Source organism: Conger conger, chromosome 6, assembly GCF_963514075.1.
Source record: "Conger conger chromosome 6, fConCon1.1, whole genome shotgun sequence".
Taxonomy (NCBI): Eukaryota; Metazoa; Chordata; class Actinopteri; order Anguilliformes; family Congridae; genus Conger; species Conger conger.
Window position 1 is genome coordinate 42,201,529 of NC_083765.1, and position 25,124 is coordinate 42,226,652.

The window sequence follows — 25,124 nt, forward strand, 5'->3', positions numbered from 1 at the left end:
CGGAGCAAAGTTTAATTTGGAGCTCTAGTTACTTCAGTCTCTGTTGCACAGTGATGTAGAGACAATGCGTCCTTTGGGGTGCTAGTTTGCAGAAAAGAAAAAAAGGCTTGATGCAGACTTTCTTTCTGGCTTCGTTTTTGCTTTTTCAGCTCGACTATCTGTTCTTTCTTTTGTGCTTCTGTCAGGGTTCCCGGGAAAACTGCACCCACACAGTGCATGGACATACAGCCATTTTGGGGCACAGGTGACATAGGAACACTCACCTGCATCACTGTGTTTAAGAGCCATCAATATGAGGAACAAACAGCCAACAATTAATGCAACGGCATAGTCAACCGCTCAGACCTGGTTCACACACGTAATTGTTTTTTACGCCTGGTTAAGCATGTAAATACTTTTCTATGCTTTACTGAGCTTGCGTGGTGTATTGGAACCAATGGAATACTCTCAAAAAGTGGAAGCCCCGCCCAGTTGCACCAGGCAAGATCAATCGAACACAGAACAGTATTTGAATACAAAACTATTACGTATTTGACCCAGGTGTGCAACCAGTATAGGCAATAACCAGCTCCATTGCACTCAATGTGATGATAGCCATTAAAAAGAAAATCTCCCTCAAAACTGGTTTGCTATCCAAACATTCTTATCTACACAGTTTAAGTCAGAATACCATAGCTAATCAGGATCTTAAATGACACTTTCACTCAATTTATATGGCACTCAACATTGCAGGTAAAAACTGAATCCTTATTAATGCAGTGTTCAATATTGCTCGTGCTTTTCATATTAATGTTTCCAGTTGAACTTTATTGAGAACTTCTGCAGCTTCTACCACAGTAGCTGTGCTGACATCACTACTAACAAGAAGTGGGCTTGGTTAGTACTTAGATGGAAGTCCTCCTGCAAAAAATGTCATTACCTCAGCTAGAAGAGGTTTTGGTCAGCCACAGGGGGGTGCTCTCCCGCTGAACTGAAATTGACATTCACTGCCCCTGAATAACAGTAATAATGTGTTATTTTTAGCTGATGCTTTTATCCAAAGCAACTTACAGTCGATTAGACTAAGCAGGAGACAATCCCCCAGGAGCAATGTGGGGTTAAGGGCCTTGCTCAAGGGCCCAACAGCTGTGTAGATTTTACCGTGGCTACACCGGGGCTTTAAATGGTAAATGGTTGGCATTTATATAGCACCTTTATCCAAAGTGATGTACACACACACAGCAATTGGCTGCCATGCAAGGCACCAATGAGCTCATCAGGAGCATTTGGGGGTTAGGTGTCTTGCTCAGGGACTCTTTGAACGAACCGGCCACCCTCCGACTGCCAGACGACAGCTCTTACTGCCTGAGCCAATGTCGCCCCCTTGAACCACCAACCAAGGCCCTGACTCTCTTCTTCAACGGTACGGGGGTTAACCCTGGTGTCGTGGTAACCAAGCTCCCTCAGAAGTCAGTCACCAGTCAGCCCTAAACACCCGAAATCCTACTGCATTCAGCCTCCCTTCAATCCTCCACTCGCTCCAGTTCCCCACTGTGGCAGTTTTCTGTCTGCCCATCTGGCTCAATAAACATAAAATACTTAATAAACATAAAATACATTCATAAGTAAAATAAATAGCAAGGGAACGCTGTACTGCTGTGGTTGCTGTGCAGACCATGGTCAAATACATTCTTGTTTTGGATGAAAATACTTTTCTTGCTCAATTGATTTTTGCCTGGGGCATTTGGGCCAAGAGGACCAGAAGGTGGGGTTTGCACTTTTTAAGAGTATTTTGTAGGTTCCAAGATGCCAGACAAGCTCAGTAAAGCGTAGAAAATAAATTAAAAACCAATCACTATTTGATCAGATCCATTGCAGTGGCATCTTACACTCCTCCTGGCTGGAGTGTGAGGTAACAAGATGGGAAGAGCGGGTGCTTCTTCTTTACATTACATTATTGGCATTTGGCAGACGCTCTTATCCAGAGCAACGTACAGTTGATTAGACTAAGCAGGAGACAATCCTCCCCTGGAGCAATGCAGGGTCAAAGGCCTTGCTCAAGGACCCAACGGCTGTGCGGATCTTATTGTGGCTACACCGGGATTAGAACCACCAACCTTGTGTGTCCCAGTCATTTACCTTAACCACTACGCTACAGGCCACCCCTGTCTTCTTCTTTGGAGAACACAGAATTCCTCAGGCCTTTTGGAAAGCCGAAGGAACACCAAACACAAGACCAGTCCTGCGCTATTTTTAGCCACCGCGCAAAGCGTCGTTTTGCTTCGCGCACAGTTTCCCTCTGTGACGGGTCCGTTGAGGATGTATGTGGACGTGTCCCTCTTTACACACAGTTGTTCTTTCCCACGGTTCCCTTAATGCAAACAGCTACGTTTGAATCATTTATGTACATTTTGCTGGATAAGAATATAGTTATGCTTGTGCCAAGCGCTCTGGAGTGCTTTGAAACTCCGGTGGAAAAACAGGTATTTATTGATCTTCAAAAGATTGATGGAATGTGACATATTAAAGGCAGATTTTAAACACTGTGCTTGGAGTATTGAAAGACATTATTGGGCTTGGGAAACCTCTCAATGAAAACAGACTGGGTTCTTTATAAGGGATTGGCTACAGGCTCAGAAATAAAATGACAGTGGAGGGACATTTTTGTTCTTTAAGGATCAAATTTCCCGAATGTACCCTGAAAGTACAGTAATGTTCTCTTTGGGTACAAATGAGTATGTTTTCTGTCAGACATGTGGGACAGAGGAACCAAACCCAGACTCAGGGATAACGTAATCAGGCAGGCTTTAATGATAAAGTGGCAGATCCAAGTCCAAAAACAGGCTGTGGTCGAGATCCAGGCGGACAGGTACATGTGGGGCAGGCAGAGCATAGCACACCACGCACAGATCAAGACCAGAAAAATCAAAAAACAGAACAGAACGGAATGGAGCCGGACTAAACAGATAACAGGTACGGGGAAGCCAGAGGAATGACACAACCTAGACGGGGCATGGGAGTGAGGTGAGACACATTAAAGGGCAATCATACAATAACGAGGGAGGAACAAAGAGACGCGGCACTGGATTCACATAGACACACATGTATTACAAATGGCTTCGGATTAGGGAGTAGACAATTGCACAGTCTTAAGGAATGCAGTGATAGTGAGAGAACAGACAGGCAATCAGAGATAGAACAGGGAGATGGAGCTACAGAGCAGTGCAGAAATAGGGAGAATGGTAATCTGTTAGTTACGTGATTAAACTATAAATACCCAAAACTAGTGAATGTAAGTTAGTTAGTTAGTTAGACAAACATATTATTGTGTTAATCTAATTAGTACTGTACAAATTCTGTTAGTTGGGATTAGTAGATTAGTGCTATGTACATGAATATAAAAAAGAATAAAGTTACAGAAACGCAGACAGTTTTCCAAGCTAAAAAGGAACAAACTAATTATATATTGCTGTATGTGTTTTTACATATATTTCCTTTATTTCTGAGAATGTAGGTTATTAGCTGACTTTGTCTGAGACTCTTTATAAGAGCTTGGCTAGGTCACCAGCAGACTGTCTGAGACTCTTTATAAGAGCGTGGCTAGGTCACCAGCAGACTGTCTGAGACTCTTTATAAGAGCATGGCTAGGTCACCAGCAGACTGTCTGAGACTCTTTATAAGAGCGTGGCTAGGTCACCAGCAGACTGTCTGAGAGTCTTTATAAGAGCGTGGCTAGGTCACCTGTGTCTGAGACTGCAGTTGGGGTTGTCCTATTGCTTGGCCAGGCTTCATGAGGTTACTGTGACAGTAGTTTCTATCAACAGCAGGCTACCAAGTTTTGTCAGTGCTATCTGTCTGCTATCACTCCTGTAGTAGTATTGTGTGTGGCCTGTAGGGGGAAAAATACTCACTAACATTCCTGTAGTACTGTGGTCTGTAGGGCGCAAAATAGTCACTGGCTCTCCTGTAGTATTGCTTGCAACCTGTCGGGTGTACAATAGGCACGGGCTCTCCTGTAGTACAGTGTGCGGCATGTAGGGTGTACCATAGATACCGGCTCTTTTGTAGTACTGTGTCTGACCTGTCGGGTGTAAAACACTGGCTCTTATGTAACACTTTGTGGCCTGCATGCCTTTAAATAGTCACTGACTCTCCTGTAGTACTGTGTGGCCTGTAGGGTGCAAAGTAGTCGCTACCTCTCCTGTACTACTGTGCCGCTTGTAGGGCGTAAAACCCTGGTTTACTGGTTCTCATTTCTCAGCTACAATGCGCCTGGTGTATTAACAGTAATTTGAGAAGCACAACTGCCAATTTCAATCTGTGGAGTTTGGGATTTTTAAACACCAATCAATTCTTACCTTTATCAAGATGAACAGTAAAAAAACATAATCTGCATATTCATAACTGTTAAGAATTTATTAAAGTGCATCATCAGACGCTTTGAAATTCTCATTTTACCAAGGCACTTATGAGAGTATCTCAGTGACACTGGAGATATAATATAATGTTTTTGTGATCACTGGTAGACCAAAGCTGCCTCCCAACACAATCTTTCGAGGGTCTCAGTGGATGAATCCTCAAGTAAATATTTTATAAGAACAAAAAAAAAACAATTTTTGTTTCAAAAGTACAAAACTCCAATTTATTTTTGAAAAGAAAAAAAGTTCCATTTGTTTTTCAAAAGTAAAATAGGACGCACGTGTGTAAACATTGAAATCATCACCAAAAGTGATGTCATACAAAATGGCCGCCTCCTGTCTGTTTTTCAGAACATAGAACTGCCATTTGCCATTTAGTTGTTGTTGCCGTTCAGCTTCTTTAGCATAATGATAATTGCAACAATTGTCATTTTGCATCGAGATAACTCAAACAATTTAGCTGAATTATTATCCCCACACAACTAATGGAAATACTGAATTTTCCTGAAAATATTCTTCATCAACAAAATTAAGATGGCAGATAAACAGTGTCTGTCTTCACAAAGGACCGCCTTGTCATTGGGTTCTGAAGAATGTCTGTCTTATTTTGTTTTCAAAATCTTTTCATTATATATTTATGCTATATTATTCTGAATTATTCCTTTTTTACAGCATTTAACCCCTCATTGTTGTTTACCGAGTTGGGATTTCCAGTGAGGCCATTCCTCAGAGCTTATTCCCCTCCCACAGGCAGACCATCCCTTTTTGAAATTATAGTGTCAATATATGGAATATAGAGCAATGATATGAACTAATAAACTATTTGAGCAATATATACAATATATACAGGCAAGTTTCCGTGCATGCTTCCTGACATTTATCTTGGCGAGATTGTCACACCCAAATGCACTAATGGAAAATAGTATATAGGTAATTGAGCAATTACAGAGAGCAAACGCATTGCGATATTACTACGAAAATGGAAGGCTGAAAAGCTATAAAATGTGGCATTTTTTCATGCGAAAAAATGAAGGATTGACACTTTAAACATTTACATATGGCCATTTGTCCTAAACGAGGTTCCATAAGAATAGATTTGCTTTTGATCGCTTTCATCTGCACAGCGTGAGCATTCTCTTGTTCATGGTGACATTTATAACTAACGTGTCACGTTTCACATTTGCGTAGCTGAATGCATTGTGAAGAAGGTCAGTATCATGATCTTTAAATGTCCGCGGTCATAGTTAAGCAGTACTGTCGGACGTACAGCATCGTAATAGCGTCTAAATGTATAACAGGTTTTTGAGCGTTATTTCTGAACTGTGCCACACGGGAGTGATTTTATATTCTCGCTGGTGTTTGGCAGTGTGATGTAATATAAAATAGTTTACGATGGCGCTATTTGTTTGATGTACTGTTCCATTTCCTTTAAACAGTATTTCAGTCTATATCAGCTCACTCTCCCAATCTTGGAAATGAAATTGTTTTTCACTGATACTGCAGAGGAACATAATAATAATAGTATTAATAATAGTAATAATAATACTGTGTGCGTGTGTGTGTGTGTGCATGTGTGTGTATGTGTCTGTGCGTGTGTGTGTGTGTGTGTGTCTGTGCATGTGTGTGTGTGTATGTGTCTGTGCATGTGTGTGTGTGTATGTGCCTGTGCATGTGTGTATGCGTTTGCACAAGGATGTGTGTATGCGTGTGCACAAGTGTGTATGCATGTGCACAATTCCAATTCATGGAAATTTGAGAACTGGATATTAAAAGCATTTTCAAAAAAGATGTCATGAACTGCACTGGGAAGTGTGTGTGTGTGTGTGTGTGTGTGTGTGTGTGTGTGTGTGTATGTGTGATGTCAGGAGTGGCACTGGGATGTGTATGTTTGTGTGTGTGTGTGGGTGTGTGTGTGTGTGCATGTGTGTCCTCCTTTTGTATCATGTAATTCAGTGCTTGTCAGTGTGAGCAGGGTTGACATGAGCATTGCTAATGGTAACAGAGTGGTCACCAGGGTGGCATTTAGAAGGCTTCATTCCGCTTCTCATTTTTCTTTTTATGAGTATGAGTTCCATTGTTAGTGTTGAGGAGCGAGGAGCATTGTGGTAGCATCTAGATAACACAGCTGTGTCCCATTGGAGAACTATGGACTGCAGTGTAAATGTGGACTTTTCCACCCTGTACTGTATTTATAAATATATTTGCCCCAGCAGTGATATTGCAATATCTGGGAGTGACAATAATGTGTCTATTTTCCCATATGGTGAAGTGTTTTTAATATCATATGGGGGTTCTGTTCGGTTCTGTTCTCTCATTTTCATTTCAGTTTTTGACGAGGTACATTGTTCTGGTATTGAGGAATCCCAGGGTGGTTTGCTAAGATGTGCTGGGAATTCCACTGGCTGAATGTTTGCTGGCCAGGCAGTATTTTTAAGAGTATTTAAGAGATATGTATGTAATTACGATTTATCTTCACAGTATAGAATCATTTTACCGACCTCTTCTGACCTTTTACTCAATTCCCTTATTTTGGAATACAATATGCCCACTTCAATGCATTCACAATAATCCGTTGAACTTGAAGTCCATAGATTCAGCTGATGTGTGGTGAGTACTCTGGTGCAAAATGGCTGCCGTTGCATCGCCCATTGGGTGCTGCACATTGCAGGTGGTTGAGGTGAGTTTCCCTTTGCTTTGAGTGCTATATACTCTCACCAAGCACTTTATTGGGAAGATTTTCACTTTATTACACCTACATATTCATGCAATTATATAATCAGCCAATTGTGTGACAGCAGTGCAATGCATACAATCATGTAGATACGGGTCAGGAGGTTCAGTTAATTTAGTTAACCACATATTACAACAGTGGTATGCCGAAGAGCATCTCTGAACAGACAACGCATCATAACTCTAAGTGGATAGGCTACAGCAGTACAAGTAAAAAAAAAAGTCAAATAAATACCTAAAAGTGCTTGGTGAGTGTGAGTGCAGCTATCTACCTATCTGAGGTCTGGGGTTCTTCTGAGCGTTTGGGGCCCAGGTGGGGGGCGGACCTGCCATTTTGTGAAGGCGCTGTTATAAGTTATTATCGCCAGGAAAGAAAAGCTAGCTTGCCTCCTCTGCCTGAAGACTTCGCAGTTCGTCTGGAATCTGCAGCACCCTCTCGGGAGAAAGAAAGAGCAGGTCAAATACCTTTAATATAAAAAACCTAGATTAATATTTCAGGACCGTAAAATGAAAATGCAGCCCCGTAGCAGTGACAATCCCAAATAATGGATTCTGGGACTCTGTCAGACCCCAGAGGTTGTCGGGGGGTTCTTGTGTCTTACCGTCTCCATCCATAGTCTGTCTTTTCACATTAATGTTTCTAACGATGTGTCCTCAGTCTACTGAGCACAAAAAAAAATGAATCTGAGAAACTGAACATGATGTATGAATATCAACACTTCAAAGGTACTTCACAGCAGCGACTTTTGTGCAACAGAAAATGAATATTGTGTTAGAAGAATTTGAATATATTCTGTATATTTATATGAAATAGGACACAGTACTGTAAATGTCATTTTACAGCGTTTAATTTCAAAGCTCCGTAACTATTGATAAGACACTTTGTTATGGGTAATCATCATTTCCCCAAAGCTAAATTGAGCATGTCAAATATTGTCCCAGTTATGAAACAGTAACGCTTCAAATTAGCCAATGAATTTCCTTGATGCCGTATATCCCTTGGTGTGCACCCGATTCAGTAACACATCTCAGCTAATGCGATGAGGAAGTGCGCTCTGAATGTGAAACGCATTCACACACCACTTCAAGGTTAAAACTTGTGCTTCGTGCGGGACCACACCATAACTAATGTTCGCTGAGAGCATGTGACCTACCCGAGTCTTAAAATAGTGGAAGGTACAGTACATATAGATTTTAATACTGGAGGTTTGCAGACCAGTTTCAGTTCATCAATATCGTACGTCATTAATTGCATTACATTTGTGAGTATTCATTAGCTGTGTGTATGCATGTATAGTTTAACTGTCATATTAACAGACCTATAGTGTGTACTGTAGTATGCGTGTATGTAGTGTGCATCTTCCTTGAATGGTGAAGTATTTACTCTCTTCCTTTGCCTCTTACCTTTCGTTTGGACAGACAATAGTGTGACAAGCAGTTGTTCAGAATGCCTGTGCAAATGAGATAGTATGGTGGGCATGTCCATCATGGTGAGAGAAAGTGTGTGCTTCAGAAGTAGGTAAAAGTAGGCAGACCGTCTCTTCTTACATTTTTAATGTCTCAGTGGCCTGTATCTTTCTTCTGTTTTTTTTGACAGAGGAATATTTGAGGTAGCGAAGTTTGTGGCATTCATACAGACACACCCAAACACCGCATGCACACGCAAACACACACACACACATGAACACGCAAACACACACACACATTAATTGGTGGACGTGTCCGAAGGCTTCTGTTTCAGCTATTCCTTAATCCCCTTCCTTTCTTCGTAGGATTTAGTTTCCCCTCCAATCAGTCTCACTGCTGCTTCAGAGCACTTCTACACCCCACTTTGCTTTCGTTTCACTGTGTTTGTCGCTCTGAGCAACTGCAAAAATAAACAGGGGAAGAAACGAATACATATTCTATGAATTGTGCTGCTGCTGCTTTGTGATTGGAGGGATAATTATTGCTATGCTGTGCAGTGAGTACACACACACACACACATAGGTACGTCTCTCTCTCTCACTCGCTCTCTTTCCCTCTCTAAATGAATGTACAGTGAACTCACACATACATGTTCAAAACACACACGCATATCTTTCTCGTTCTCTCTCACACACACACACATGCACACATACACACACACAGCCACGCTTCAGAACAACTCAAGAGAGTGATGAAAGACAAGTGTAATTCTTTCAAATCAGCTCAATTAGGGTCAGCAGATGCTAGCGTTTAATGACACTGGATGATATCTCGTTTGATTTCCGCAGTGACGCTGACTGCCCTGGGTCTGTCAGGCTTCTTTAACCCTTCTCCCTCTCATCTCTCCTCGCCGACCTGCTAAGCTAAGTGTCAGTTAGCTCTTCACAGCTGCCAACAGCGAAGGTCTAATTATCCTTCAGAAGTACACTTCTGCTCACATCTCCAAACCCAAGTCTCCTCGTTTATGGAATAATGTTCAACTTCAGAAGATCAAAGTATCCAGCATCTGCTTGTTATGCGCTGATAAAATTGCGAATGCTTCTTTGTCTGAGACAGAAGCTGACACTGTGTTGTTTGATTTGAATCCGGTTGCGAAACTGAATAATTTGTCACGTTTTCTCGTTTTCCTCAAAAGACAGGGAACAGATTACCACTGTCGAATTGCGCAAACTGTCTGTCTGAATTTCCAAGATGAATAAAAATTCATGAATGACAATAGAAAAGGCAGAGGAGATTAAACAAACCAGCACGCTGGTCCCAAATTAGATTGTCTGTGCTTATTGAAAAGGGACGAGAAGTAAACAAACAAGAATTTAAGTAAACAACTAAAATTGACTTTATTGTGTTTATCGTTTGTCACACTTTTTACCCGTACGCGATGTCTGTGCCATCTGAATCCTAATTTAAATGATTGTCGTTCGTCATATTTCACAAGTCAGATTCACTTTCTTACACTTGGGATATTAATATGCACTAATTTCAAAATGTCTGTCATATATTTGCATGCAAGTGAATATAGGGTTATTACCTGGGAATCTGATGGATAACATGTCAGTTAAAATAACAGTCAAGGAATACATCAGTTCAGAATAATTCACGCCTACGCTGACTTGGTCCAGGTTCATTTCATGATCACGGAGAGAGGTACAAGCTTCTGTAGTTCTCTGAAACTGTTTTTTACTAGTTATGGATTTGATGCTTTTAGCCCGCGGAAGAACCTATGCTCTTGTAAGTCGCTTTGGATTAAAAGTGTCTGCCAAATGACTGAAATGTAAATGTTTAGTTTTCACCCATCTTTATAACTAGGCAGACACAGATAAGTAGAAAAAGATATATTGCTCTGCTGGGGAAGGGAGCTTAGGAGGGGGACACGCTTCCAAACAGGAAAGGGGTCCATGAGAGCAATAAACCATTATTGTTCAACCAAGGAGATAGGAGCCCCCCAGTTTACATCACTTTCCAAATTCCTATACAAGAAGTGTAAACGGGAGAGCAAGCAAGGGCTGGATACACTTGATCTGGCCTCCGCTGTAAGACCATAAATTCGGTATAAAGCCCGGTGACCTGCTGTCTCGTAGCAAGGCCAAACACATCCCCATTGGCACTTCACGGGGACATACGCAAGAATGATTGGGCTATGGGGGGAGTGGGGAGGTGGCAGCTCTAAATTTGGCACTTAGCATTCATATCCATCTCAGTGATGAATGTGAATTCTGCTGTGAGGAAGCTAATGGGAGAACGAAAAACAACACATAATTACCGAGCGTGCTGGGTCTGCTTCAAACATTCACACGTACAGTATCTGCATGTTTGTCTCACCGAAGCGGGGAGGCTGGGACTGTATTCCTCTGAGACCTGCTTTCAGAAGAGAGGAAGAGAGAGAGACAGCGAGAGAAAGAGGGAGATGTTGTGATGAGCAGCACGGTCATCTTTGTTCCTTAGCACTTCAAAGCCCAGGTGTGGGACACAGAGGACCAGCACACCCCTATCGACTGCCTGAATGATGTCTCAGCCTCAGGGCCGCACCGCATCTCAGAGCAGGGCTGCTGATCCAGGATCAGTCTGGTTGCTCGGCCCATAATGGGTGAGCGTAGGACGTGGAAAAGGGAAGCCTGATCCTAGATCAGCCATCATACACTGAGATGCTTTATGAGTGTCAGGCTGGAGTAGAAATCAGTTTCATCCAGGTATTCAATCTATATGCAGTTATGCTCAAAGAAGCTGTTGACTTCAAAGATTGTGAATTTTTCAGTGAGGATAATAATACTAATACTACAACTACTACTATTATTACTTCTAGTAATACTACTACTACTACTACTACTACTACTACTACTAATAATAATAATAATAATAATAATAATAATAATAATAATATTTATATGTATTAATATTTAGCTGACACTTATAACTTACAGTTGATTACAGACTAAGCAGGGGACAGTCTTTCCTGGAGCAATGCAGGGTTAAGGGCCTTACTCAAGGGCCATCAGCTGTGCGGATCGTCTTGTAGGTACACCGGGTTGGTAGATAACCACTATAATTGAAGTGAAATTCGAAGATCGGCAGGAGAAAATAAAATAAAATAAATGAAGACAACAGGGGTTATGAACATGGGTGAAAGTGTGATTCGTGTTTTCATTTTAACATCAACAATTGTTTTAATGTCAACAAAGGATGCTATTCGTTTATCACTGTATATTTTTCTGAAAATTAGTGTTTCTCACAGAAAGTAAAATAAATATCATGTGACCAATTAGCACATTTCAGTGTTCATTTGAAATAAAAATGTATGAATTCAATGTAAAAAAATATATTTTAATTGCTTCTTTTTTTAAAGATAGCTGTCAAAATGAACAGTTGTACTGTGTAATTTCTGTTACAGTAATTCTGGTTTGATACAGTAATGGAGTGTTTGTCTCAGCCCCCTCCTCAGTTTAATTGTACCTTTTCACAAACCACAGCAACTAGAGACTAGAGAAACCCTCTGAAGAGTACATTTTCTGGGAATCAGTGTTCAAGAACTTCATTGCTACAATTACCATTTTACATCAGCATGAACATGCCCAGTTATAATCGCATACTGTATTTGTGATTTTGCACCTTAAAGGGTACAGAACATTACAATTCCACAAAGTTTTTATTTCTAACATTCCATCCACAAGTGAAGCTAGCCCATAGATGCAGTCTGTAACTTGTCAAAGGCAAACAGGCAGAAGGCAAACCTGTCTGCCTAGATCATTGCTATTTTAGTATTTTAATAAATACTAAAAAGTCAAAGTCATTATTTCCAAAAAGGCAGCAGATGTATTTGACAAATGATCCAACTCGGAGGCCAGAGGTGTCGTTCCTCTTATTGAATCCCCTGGTTCGGATCCACATCAACTTCATTATGGTTCTTAATCATGACAAGTAGACTGACTAACTGCACTACCTGGCTCTTTGTAATCAACAGGTTTCACTTTGAACATTCGATTGCCAAACCAGTGTTAACAATGTCATTTTGTGAGCCAGTGCCATTAGCCCTTACCATAGTAGCAGGTTTGTTCAAAATCACCCACTAGTATACAGCGATTAGCAAGCAGCCCAGCTATTGATCCCCACAAATTGTTTTCATTTTTTGCCATGGTAGCTGTGTGTTTCTTGTTGTTTATATTTTTACACTGCATCTTTGGGAATACCACAAAGTTAAACGTGTTTATTGTAACCTTATGCACTTTGTTGTAAATAATCCCTGTATGGGATATTCATATAATAATACTTTTACTAACATTTATTAATGATTATCAGTACTGGTTTTAACATTCATCACAGATGATAATGTTTTACCAGTGTACTTTTAGCAACTAAAACTAAACCATCTGATTCTTTTTAAATCCCTGTTATGAAGAAAGAAATGTCTTCCGTGGTTATGCTTCTGTCTTTGATGAGTGAGTGATGCATTGACTGGATGATGATATCGGGCTGTGGTCTGAACGTGACATTAGACTGATTACCACAACACAGGCAATCAAATCACCTGAACAACAGACACTCAGCTATCTGCTGACAAGTGAAGTCACTGGAACAAAACAAACATTGATTTCTCTGTCAGTTTGACAACTTTCTTTTCTAGAGATGACAATGTCACATCTATTTTTAAAACCTTGTTCCGCTCTTCCATCTGGGACAGGTATTTAGTATACAAATCAGAGGAATAATCCTAATTATCAATCCTGCAAAATACAAAATTGAAAATGATCGCGGTCACTGCGCATCACCCAGTGAAAAGGGTAATGCGGGGCTTTTCAGATGAAGGACAAGGTGTATTTCAAGTACCATAGGACTATATTGGAAACTAGAAGAACTGTTGTTTTGTACTATGTCTCTATTTTCACTCTTATGCTGAAATGCACTACTAGTAGTGCACCATTAAAGAATGTATTTTGCATCTGTGTGCTCCAGACCTTTTCCTCTTGAAAATCCTATGTTTGTTCAGACATATTTTCCCCCAAAGTACATTGGATGAAACTGTATTTGACATTTGTGTACACAGAGTAGCACAGTCTTTCTCTATCACGGACCTTCTGTTCCTCTCTGTAGTCCGTGCATGGATGCTGCTGTCTGTATGCAGTATGAATGCGGAAGGATTTTCCTTTTCAGCTTATCATTGGGAGATCACAGTTGGAGTCCATTGTTTAGTCTTCAATGGTGTCAACAAGTCCTCTCCCCAAAGGGTAGGGATTTGTGTCAGGGGGATTCTTGTATTCTCATTGTAATGCACACAAGAGGAAGACTACAGAGACACAGATTTCTTTTTTTATGAGCCGCTTGTATTTTGTTGCCTTCACAGCATGTGGTACAACATGAGTTAAAACATGAACTGAAAATTCTCACAAAAGGCAAATATTAGACTGTGGGGCCACACGCTGGAACAGAGCCTTAGCATATACCAGACCATGGGGCTCTCTACACACTGGAACTGTGCCTTAACAGATACCAGACCATGGGGCTCTCTACACACTGGAACTGTGCCTTAACAGATACCAGACCATGGTGCCCATCCACATGCTGGAACAGAGCCTTAACTGATACCAGACCATGGGGCCCATCCACACAGTGGAACAGAGCCTTAGCATATACCAGACCATGGGGCCCATCCACACACTGGAACAGAGCCTTAACAGATACCAGACCATGGTGCCCATCTACACGCTGGAACAGAGCCTTAACAGATACCAGACCATGGGGCCCATCCACACACTGGAACAGAGCCTTAATAGATACCAGACCATGGGGCCCATCCACACACTCCATCCATCCACCAAATATGTTTTAGTTTGGTCATTATTTCCATAACAGTGAACATTTAATATGGTGAGCATTTGCTGTGGTGCTGTTGGAAGGTCCTCATGCGTCACCATAAATGGACACATAGCAATATGGCCCAGGTAGCCAGGTTGTGTCATAGCAGCAGTCATCCAGTTCTGTCTGGATTGCACATCATGACTGCAGCTTCTTTAGCAGGTTATTAAAATGGCGGTCAGTGACCTCCTGTCCTTTTGGGTGGCCTAGGTTGTCAAGGAGCTCTTCGGGCATATGGTGGTGTTTACCAGATTCGGATTTGGATCTGTGATTTACACAGCATTCGACCATAGATTGTAGAAAAATATGGACCAAGTGCCTGTTACGTCACCCACTGTCTGTCCATGGACTCATGAAAAGCGTTTTGAAGCCTGGAAGTGAAGTTTACCGGCGCCATGTTGGATAATTTGCTGCGCAGTTGGGAAGCCGATGCGGCTCCTCCACGAAGCGTGTGTGTGAGAGAGAGAGAGAGACGTAATCTGTCTCTGATTCGTCCACAAAGTATCACTGTTTTTCCCTGAAAACACAGATTGTGACTACATTTCTTGTTGGGAAAGCCTCACATTGAAAACAGGTCTGAATGACCGATACTGGAGCCAGCTGCAGTTCTGCTAACGAGCACCCACCGTCTCTCAGTGCTCTCAGCACGACCAGGAAATAAGCTTCAAAAAAGAAACCCAGTTTTGGTTTGCATTAGACAACCCCTCTCCGCCTCCCCCACTAAGCCTGAAAGTACATTACAGAAAGAAACAAACACAGCTGCATTTCACTGTAGTCAAACGCTCCTTCTATACCTTCTCTGCAGTTGCCAGGGGACGTTCGGTGTTCTGTGTGATTGCCTATCGCTCTCGCGCCTCAGAGAAAAATCCAGCTGCAGAAATCACACGAGGTGACTTCTGTTGCGGCGCCGTGACGCAACTGTCACAACTGTCACAACTGTCAGACACAAACTATCTGTCTCCAGCCTGCTGTGGGGGGGGGGGGGCAATATAGATAATGTAAACCCCCACCCACCCAATACCAGCCTTATGACTCCCACTTCAGTCCTTTACAAGGACGAGTGTGGCTGATTACGAGAGTGCCGTGTTATTTATTCTGTTTTCTGTTTTTCCCTTTTTCCTTCATCCCCGCTTCTCTCCGCTGTTCATTTATATGCAGAGATAAACAAAAACGGGATGTGATTCCTTTTGTGAAACGGGCATATGGCAATTTCACAGCGTGGTTTTTTTGTGCGGCACTGAGGAACTTCGCTCCTGTAAAACATAATGGATGCTGATGTCCTGAACCACAGACAACGGATTAGGCATTTGGGCGATTTGGGCTTTCTGGCACCTGCAGCCTCGAATCGTTAAATTAATGGTGTAAAGGTGATATTATTGCAAGTGATGACCCACTGCTATATTTGTTTGCTACAAGAGACATTGGCAGCCCAAAAGGACCGTTTTGAGTTGTTATAAGCTGTTATAACACTTCCCTCACACGTTGTTGTTATTGTAAGCTATTGTGTTATTGTTTGCTGTTGTTAAAATTGTTATAACACATACCCTACACACTGGTGTATAAGCTGTTATAACACATGCCACACACTGGCATATAAACTGTTATAACACATGCCACACACTGGTGTATAAGTTGTTATAACACTTTCCACAAGCTGGTGTATAAGGTTTTATAACACATGGCCTATACTCTGGTTTATGAGCTATTATAATATGTACCACACAGTGGCCTATAAGTTGTTACAACACGTTTGTGTTATTATAAACTGTTATAGCACTCACAACACACTCTTTGATGTTACAATTCTTATACCACCTGCCCCACACACTGGTGTATAATCTGTTATACAGCACACACTGGTGTATAATCTGTTATAACACCTGCCCTACACACTTGTGTATAATCTGTTATAACACCTGCCCTAAAGACTTGTGTATAATCTGTTATACCACCTGCCCCACACACTGGTGTATAATCTGTTATAACACCTGCCCCACACACTGGTGTATAATCTGTTATAACACCTGCCCCACACACTGGAGTATAATCTGTTATACAGCACACACTGGTGTATAATCTCTTATACCACCTGCCCCACACACTGGTGTATAATCTGTTATAACACCTGCCCCACACACTGGAGTATAATCTGTTATACAGCACACACTGGGGTATTATCTGTTATAACACCTGCCCCACACACTGGTGTATTATCTGTTATAACACCTGCCCCACACACTGGAGTATAATCTGTTATACAGCACACACTGGGGTATTATCTGTTATAACACCTGCCCCACACACTGGTGTATTATCTGTTATAACACCTGCCCCACACACTGGAGTATAATCTGTTATACAGCACACACTGGGGTATTATCTGTTATAACACCTGCCCCACACACTGGTGTATTATCTGTTATAACACCTGCCCCACACACTGGAGTATAATCTGTTATGCAGCACACACTGGTGTATTATCTGTTATAACACCTGCCCCACACACTGGTGTATTATCTGTTATGCAGCACACACTGGTGTATTATCTGTTATAACACCTGCCCCACACACTGGTGTATTATCTGTTATGCAGCACACATTGGTGTATAATCTCTTGGTTCTATTTTGTTGTGGGTTTTGGGCCTGGCCTCATGGCTGGCTGGGCTCTTCTCTCCCCAGTGAGAGGGGCATCCTGCGCCGGTGACACTCAGTCAGTAACTGCAGTCACGATGGCAGGAGTAATGAACACAGCTTTCACCATCGAACAAATGAGAAGAGACAGGTTTCCAGGAAGGAAAGTGAACACCAGAGAACTCCCTCTCTCTCTCTCTCTCCATCTCCCTCCTTCCCTCTCTCTGTCACTTCCTCCCTCCCTTTTCTCTCTCCTTTCCTTCCCCTCTTTCTCTCTCTATCCCCCTCTCTTTCCCTCTCTCCCTCCATCTCTCTCTCACTCCCTCTCTCCCTCCATCTCTCTCCCCCTCCCTCTCCATCCCTCTCTCACTCTCTCATTCTCTCCCTCCCTCTCTCTCTCTCTCCCCCATCTCTCTCTCTCTCTCTCTCTCACACACACACACACACACACACACACGGATCAATATTTGGCTGCGTCTGAGTATCCAACTCTAAAGTGCTTGTGGGATAGTCAGTTCACTCTCCGATCTGAAATGTTGTCATTGTTTGAAATGCATACAGCATCTGGCTCAGCCAAGACAATTGTTCGGATTCTGTCAGCATTTGTCCTTAGGTACTCTGCGCATAACACTGCCATGTGAGATGAGTCCAGCTAACATCTGAAGATGTGTTTGGTCAGTTATTTAGAACACTGTCTGAAATTTGAAAGAAGCACTCTTCATGTTCGTACTCGTATTCCAGGAACCTAGTCTCTCAAACTGTAACTTTCCAGATATTCTGATATTTCAGAGCATTCGCGGTCACTGACTTAACTGGCACATCAAGTATAACTCTTATGCTACTGGGCTGTTTTTACGGAGACTTGTGTCCTTAAAATATCCTTAAAGTACGTGATCCTTGGTTTATATGTAGTTATAAGGGAGGAGACGGCCTGGAATTGAAGGAGGTTGCTGGCAGTGCCGCAGTAGAAGGCTGCTAATTTTGTGTTTTCAAGTGCCTGTCCTACATCTCTACTGGGGCACGGGATGCTTCAGAAAGCTCTTGTACAGTGTGATAATGGGAGTTTTTTTAATAAAAACAAAGCATTACCCTACTGCCAGCGAAGATCGATACAAGTGATTCATTGTGTGCCTGGAGCCCCAGCTGTAAATGACTTCAGCGGTCCATTACCGTTAATATCACACAGGTCTGTGACAGTGGCCCAGCTAAGCACTGTCGGCAACCAGCCAGGGTGACCAGAGTCGTGTGTCAAAACAAGTCCATGGTCGCAAAAAATATATATATATATGAGAACAGATACAAACTAAAACAAATAATGACACACTCACCCTAGAACCTTCCAACAAACTGCATTTACTCAACTCCTGGGTGGCGGGTATTCTCGCAAGCGCGTGTTAAATTCCAGGAATTGAAATGTTTATTTGGAATAATACACTCGCTTGCGTAGGAAGATTTTTTTTATGTCAAATGCCTCCTGATTGTCTGGAACGTTTAGAGATCTAGTTTTGGGGATATGACCCTGCTTTATCGCTCAGATCACTTAGATTATCAGGAGTCCCTCCAGGAGTGCTAAAAGATGCCATGAAGGACTGGCATCTGGTGACAGAATCCTTGCAATAAATGTCTTGTTAGTCATCTTCCCCCAGCACTCAGTCTTGTGATATGTTTGTGTTTATGTTATATATATAGCGCATATGCCTCTCGAAGCTGGTGACAGTTTATACCTGACAGCTGTGACAGTTTCCACACCAGAAAGGTGCCCCTTGTCTGATGTTTGCAGCTGGATGCTTCCTCCAGGCATGAGAACGGTAGTGCCAGGAAATCACACACACACAAACACACATACACATACACACACACACACAAAAACACACACATACGCACAAAAACACACAGACACCATACCGGGAAATCACACACGCACACACACACACACGCACAAAAACACACACACACACAAAAACACACACACACGCACAAAAACACACACACCATACCGGGAAATCACACACACACACATGCACAAAAACACACACACACGCATGCACACACACACCATATCACCAATCACACACACACACACACCATACCAGGAAATCACACACACACATACACACACACACACACACACAGGTGAACACTCGCCAGCAACCACAGAGGAGTCGAAGGTGTCGAAGTCACCTTTCCGAAGTCTTTTTTCCGATAATGAATTTTAACAGCTTCAGCCCTCAGAGATAAATATGGAATTTTTAAATAAGTATGAAAGATTTCCGACGGTGCATAGGTGGATAGTGACGTGGGGTAGAATCCTCATAGATATCAGGATCATTTTTAATGTACAAAGGGCATTTCTAATGCCTGAAACGGTTTGGAAGTCGTGGCAGAGGCCCTGGAGGTGTCCAGGCCTGACACAGTGCTGTCAGGTAACTCTGCTGTTGGTGCATAGATGATAACCCCGGACGGGGTTTGAAAGCCGTGATGAGCTGGGATCATGTTGGCTCTATTTTTCTGTGCCGTTCACTGGGATTGTTCCGGAGCCTGGAAACAGCAGGGCCTGCTGTCACCACAGGAGAAGCGTTCTGTGCTAATGGATCCTCCAGGGGAAAGGGAGGGGACATTTTGTCCGTTCAGTAGACGCGGTGCGTTGACACTGAGCGCTCTGAAATGTGTGGCTTCACACTTTCTCAGTTTTTGTGAAGCAGGTCTCAGGCCAAAAACGCGGTGTGTTTGTCCCTGAAACAACACAGTATTATACACTCTTAGAAGAAAAAGGGTTCTGAAATGCTTGATTCCATAGGGGAACCCTTTTTTAGTTCTTTATAGAAGCCTCTCTCATAGGTGTGAAGTGTGAAAACTCCCAGACAAAGAAATATGCCCAATAAAGAGCCTTTATATTCTCTTTCAGCGATAAAGCTCGTCAGGACCATAGTCGGTGGGGTGGAGGCAGCAACCGGGTTTGCTGTTGCTGTTGTTAGACTTGTGGTAAATATTATTTTCTCGGGCCCAGAAATAATAGAATAATATAATTTTATCCTGGGCCTGGGAATTTCACCTGCCGGCCTTGCTGCTAGTACAGGCTATAAAGTACATTGGACAAGGACATTACATTCTGATTCTTACACAAATGTACACAAAGTATAGGCAAAGGTCAATACACTCAATACATACCAGACAGCTGCAGTCACAGTTGAATACTTTGTGTTAATGTAACTCTAATAGTATAAATTTGACACTAACTCGTACGAGTCCCAGCAGGAACAAAATGTACTCTGTCCGAGTCAAATTAAAGCTGTCAGTTGGTCAGAGTTGATTTAACACCGGACTGTGTTGATTTCACTGTGTGTAATGAAAATCTTTATCAGTTTAACCACACAAACATTAGCGCCGTGTTTGGATGCAGAGATCTGCTTGGTTATACACAAATTTACACTGTCAGAGTTAAAGTAGCGGCGTCACAGGGAGAGATGCATTTACCTGCTCCTCCACCACTCCAGGAAAAGGCCTTAAATATTTCATAAAGCACCGATGGCTTTCTCAAGTATCTGTCAGAAATGAGATTCGGGGAAAGTGTCTGAACCCAATTTCTGTCCCCATCTAGCCAGTGAGAGGTACTGTACGTGGTTAATCGTGAGAAAAAGGAGAAATTATTTTGCGGAGGCAACGTGAGCTCTGAAATGACAGCTCTGTCACAGCTGTGGGCCTCATGGCCGCCTGGGCTCATGGCCGCCTGGACTCTTCTCTGCCAGTGAGAGGGGCTTCCTGCGCCGGTGACACAGCTGTGTCTCACACTCAGTCAGTCGCTGGAGTGTGCTCAGTCAGTCAGTGGAGCACATTCAGTCAGTCAGTGGAGCACACTCAGTCAGTCAGTGGAGCACATTCAGTCAGTCAGTGGAGCACACTCAGTCAGTCAGTGGAGCACACTCAGTCAGTCAGTCAGTGGAGCACATTCAGTCAGTCAGTGGAGCACACTCAGTCTGTCAGTGGTGCACATTCAGTCAGTCAGTGGAGCACACTAACTCAGTCAGTCAGTGGAGCACATTCAGTCAGTCAGTGGAGCACACTCACTCACTCAGAAGGTGGAGCACACTCAGTCAGTCAGTGGAGCACACTCAGTCAGTCAGTCAGTGGAGCACATTCAGTCAGTCAGTGGAGCACACTCAGTCTGTCAGTGGTGCACATTCAGTCAGTCAGTGGAGCACACTAACTCAGTCAGTCAGTGGTGCACATTCAGTCAGTCAGTGGAGCACACTAACTCAGTCAGTCAGTGGAGCACATTCAGTCAGTCAGTGGAGCACACTCACTCACTCAGAAGGTGGAGCACACTCAGTCAGTCAGTGGAGCACACACAGTCAGTCCCACGGTGGCTCTCCTGGGAGAGGTAAGACGGTGCGGCGCTCTTTATTCCCGCCATCTGGCAGTACAGCAGCGTCTGTGTCCCTGCGAGCTGTCAGAGAGGCATGTCAGTGCATGACGAACAGCGTCAGACAGCTGAGTCCTGTACAGAGGAGCTCTAACAGGCCACACAAGTCAGCATGAAGTGTGTGAGGCAGAAACAGTCCTCTGAGATTCCAGCTGTACTGCGGACCCCGTACTGCAGAACACTCCACTCTTCTTCTTTCCATTATTATTATTATTATTATTATTATTATGGATATTATTAGTATTATTGTTTCTATTATGATTATGATTATGATTGTTATTAATATTATTATTATTATGGATATTATTGGTATTATTAGTATTATTAGTATTATTGTTTCTATTGTTATTATGATTATTATTGTTATGATTGTTATTCATAATATTATCATTATTATGCTTATTATTATTATTCTTATTATTGTTATTCTTATTATTACTATTATTGTGTGTGTGTGTGTGTGTGTGTGTGTGTGTGTGTGTGGCTGTTTGGAATGGGACAATGCTCATATTTATGAAAAGAGCCCAGTTGGTGTATTTTAACGGTCTGGGTAAATCGGAGATTGGATTTGGCTCGGGGGCACTGCCTTGAATCAAGCTGAAGGACATTGCTTCAGAAGGACACGCGATCTTTCAAATGCAGTAAACTACATCAAAGTGGACATAACATAGTCTGTCGGCAGATATATACATGAATAAATTAATTTGAAAGAAGGGAATAATAACTACCATAGATGTTCCTGCTGCTGTTTTTTCTAAAAACCTGTTTATTTCAGTGCTTGTATTTCATCTCCGGATACAGTATCATTTCTCATGGATTGTGCCTCCTTCCTCTTCCTGCTGACGGTCATATCCCTCAGTCACATTACAAATCCTTTCTCATTTTCACTGCCAACCCCCAACATAATGCCTTCGAACATGAGAGCTTCAGAGAAAAAGCACATTTTCTTAACAACACCTCTACATTCCTCCTGCTGTGAGGTTCTTCTCTTCACATCGTATTTTCTACCTTTCATTTATTCTGCTCTTTTGCCTTTTTATATCACACTTACCCCCACTGAATGATCTTTCTACCCTTTCAGCAACCTTTTCAAAACCATAAAAAAAGAAATCTAATTAGATGTTACTTTGGTATACCAAATCAAAAGGTGTGCCTGGAATAATGAAAAAAAGCCTGCCAGCCCGCCGTCCGTTTGAAAGGTAAGGCCGTGATCATAAAGTGTGTTTGGAAAGAAGAAGCCCTGATCCTGTTAATTACATGTCTTCTAAAGGCCTGATGTCCCTGTGTGGCCAGGCTCTCCTCGTTCTCTGGGATACTCTTTTTTAAAGACACCGGGAAAACAAGCCCTTTGAAAATAAAAACAGAAACAAAGCTGGTGGAAGCCCTAGTGAAAAAAGAAAAAATATTAAAAAATATATATATAGTCTGCTGAGAAAAAACTGCTCAAACTGCTGGTAGATGATTGACAAGTTCAAGCCAGCTACCAGCTCAACATGATTTAGCTGTTTGAACAGTTCAGACCAACTCCCAGCTTGTTATGGTTTGACCGACTCAAACTATCTTTTGAGACGGCTGTTAGCTGCTTGACAATCAGCTCAGACCAGCTCTAGCTGGTTGATCAGCTAGCACCCAGCTAGACCGGCTTAATGACCAGCTTGACCAGCTTGAAAATTTAACTGGCATAGCTGTATTGTAGAGCAGGGTTGGACTAGGATTGAACCATGTCCAGGAAACCATTTTCCATGTGATGTACACTGTGCACACGAACGCACTCATACTGCGTCCACGCGCTTTAGCTCTCAAAGCCAACCAGCCTGACTTCCCGTGTGTCCCACAGGTGATGAATGCAGTCCGACTGACTACAGGAAGCTGAAGAACAGAATGCTGGACCTGCAGAAGCACCACTACCTGAGAGAGGAAGTACCCGAAGGGGGCACCCAGGACAAAATGGCACTCAAAAAGATACTTGTGGATAGGATGTTCCAGCGGTTTGACGCAGATGGCAGCGGTCTCGTGGACAGCACTGAGCTGTCGCTGGTAAGGAGACTGAAAAAAGCAATAAAATTGTGCCACTACATTACCGGCCATGCATGGTAATGGCAGTGTAATGACTTTAAGAAGAAGTGAACAGCAAAGTGCTCAGTGGTGTTTTAACAAGAGCTTAAATCACGTGTAACAACACACAGAGGCCAACTGGATTTTTTGGAGTGGGGGTTTCTAATGTGGTTTCTAATAGTAAAGTTGCAGAGACTTTGTGCCTGATCCCTTTCCCTGTGTGTAGTTTCACAGAGTAACCTCTTTTATTTGAAATGTATTGGCTGAGCCGTAAGATGTCTCTCTGCAGATGTGAGAGTGCTGAACCCTTGAATGATTTTATGAGAAGTCTTTGAGAGACTCCAAAGAAAGCCTAATCTTTTGCACCTGGCTCAGCAGTGTGTACTCAAATGAAGTCGTGGTTTAACCATCCTATTATCAAGATTTTATGATTGCTTTTATGTTTGGGGTTTAATTGAGCCCAACAGTTTAAATTAAACACACAATTATTGTGATAGAAATATTTTGACACTTTGGTTGTCGCTTTCTTATTGTTTCCAAAATGACTAGACTTTTATCCATAAATATGAAAAATTTGTGAGAAACATCTCTTTTAGAGCCTCAGGTACAGGAAGTGAAAGTTTGGCACCTGTATGGGAAAGTGCCACCAGAATCATCTGCAAAGAAATCTGAGACAAAAATAAAAATGGTTTTATATTTTCTTGCATTTCATACAGTTACAGAGAGTCAAAATAACCCCACACAACACATTTGTATGCAAAGTTGGTGCTTAGCATAGCAGTATGTTTAATGCATGTGTACCATTTAATCCCACCAAACTAGAAAATGAGAAAAATCATACAGTATCAATATGAAACATGGGTTACTAAATTCTACTTTTCTTCTTTAATTATTGCATTTTGATTGTTTCTAAACATATTGTCTGTGCTTGACACAATAGCAGCTGAAAATCTTTTGTGTTTTTACTTTGTTGCTCAATTTGGGATTTTAACAACTGTACTGTAACTGGCTCAAGCATTTCCATCCCTCTTCACCTAATCCAATGTGTGATGAGAATTCTGGCACAAAATGGCTGCCATGCCGATGCTGTGGGTGGGTGTTGCGCATGGGTGGTGGCTGTGATGCGTTTCCCCCCTTCAGTGTAAGGCGCTTTGAGACCATGCCATGAAAAAGCACAGCTCCAATCCTATCCTTTTACATTATCACCTTTTCACATGTATCCTGCTTTATTATGCACAGCTAAGCTCCTCTTCCTGCCACAGTAATATAGGAAACGCTATTCGTTGCCGATGGATACCTGTCTCCAGGGTGATGCTTTGGCCAATAGCGGCAACTCCTGGCCATCGTCATCAGTCTCCATTGGAAAATGGAAATAGAGTATTATTGCACTATATTGTAACTATGTTGAAATTGTAATGCTCAATATAGTTCAATGTTCTCTTATAAAAAATAAATATACTGTGATATATTATCAATATGTGGAGCATATAATGATAGATATATTTCAGAGCTCGTCTGTGTAAATTACTTTCCCAGAAATTTTACATCAAGGAATTTTATTAATGTGCATCAAAATGAAC

At 42.2% G+C, this 25,124-nt stretch overlaps 1 protein-coding gene across 3 annotated transcripts in view; it reads left to right on the top strand.

The window, feature by feature from the left end:
• Nucleotides 1-25,124, top strand: part of LOC133130850 (follistatin-related protein 5-like) — a 183,402-nt gene that overhangs the window by 75,236 nt on the left and 83,042 nt on the right. For all 3 annotated transcript variants that reach the window (XM_061245755.1, XM_061245757.1, XM_061245756.1), the window contains exon 5: nt 23,327-23,526. In XM_061245755.1, the coding sequence (XP_061101739.1) occupies nt 23,327-23,526 (200 nt within the window). The remainder of the gene's footprint in view (nt 1-23,326; nt 23,527-25,124) is intronic.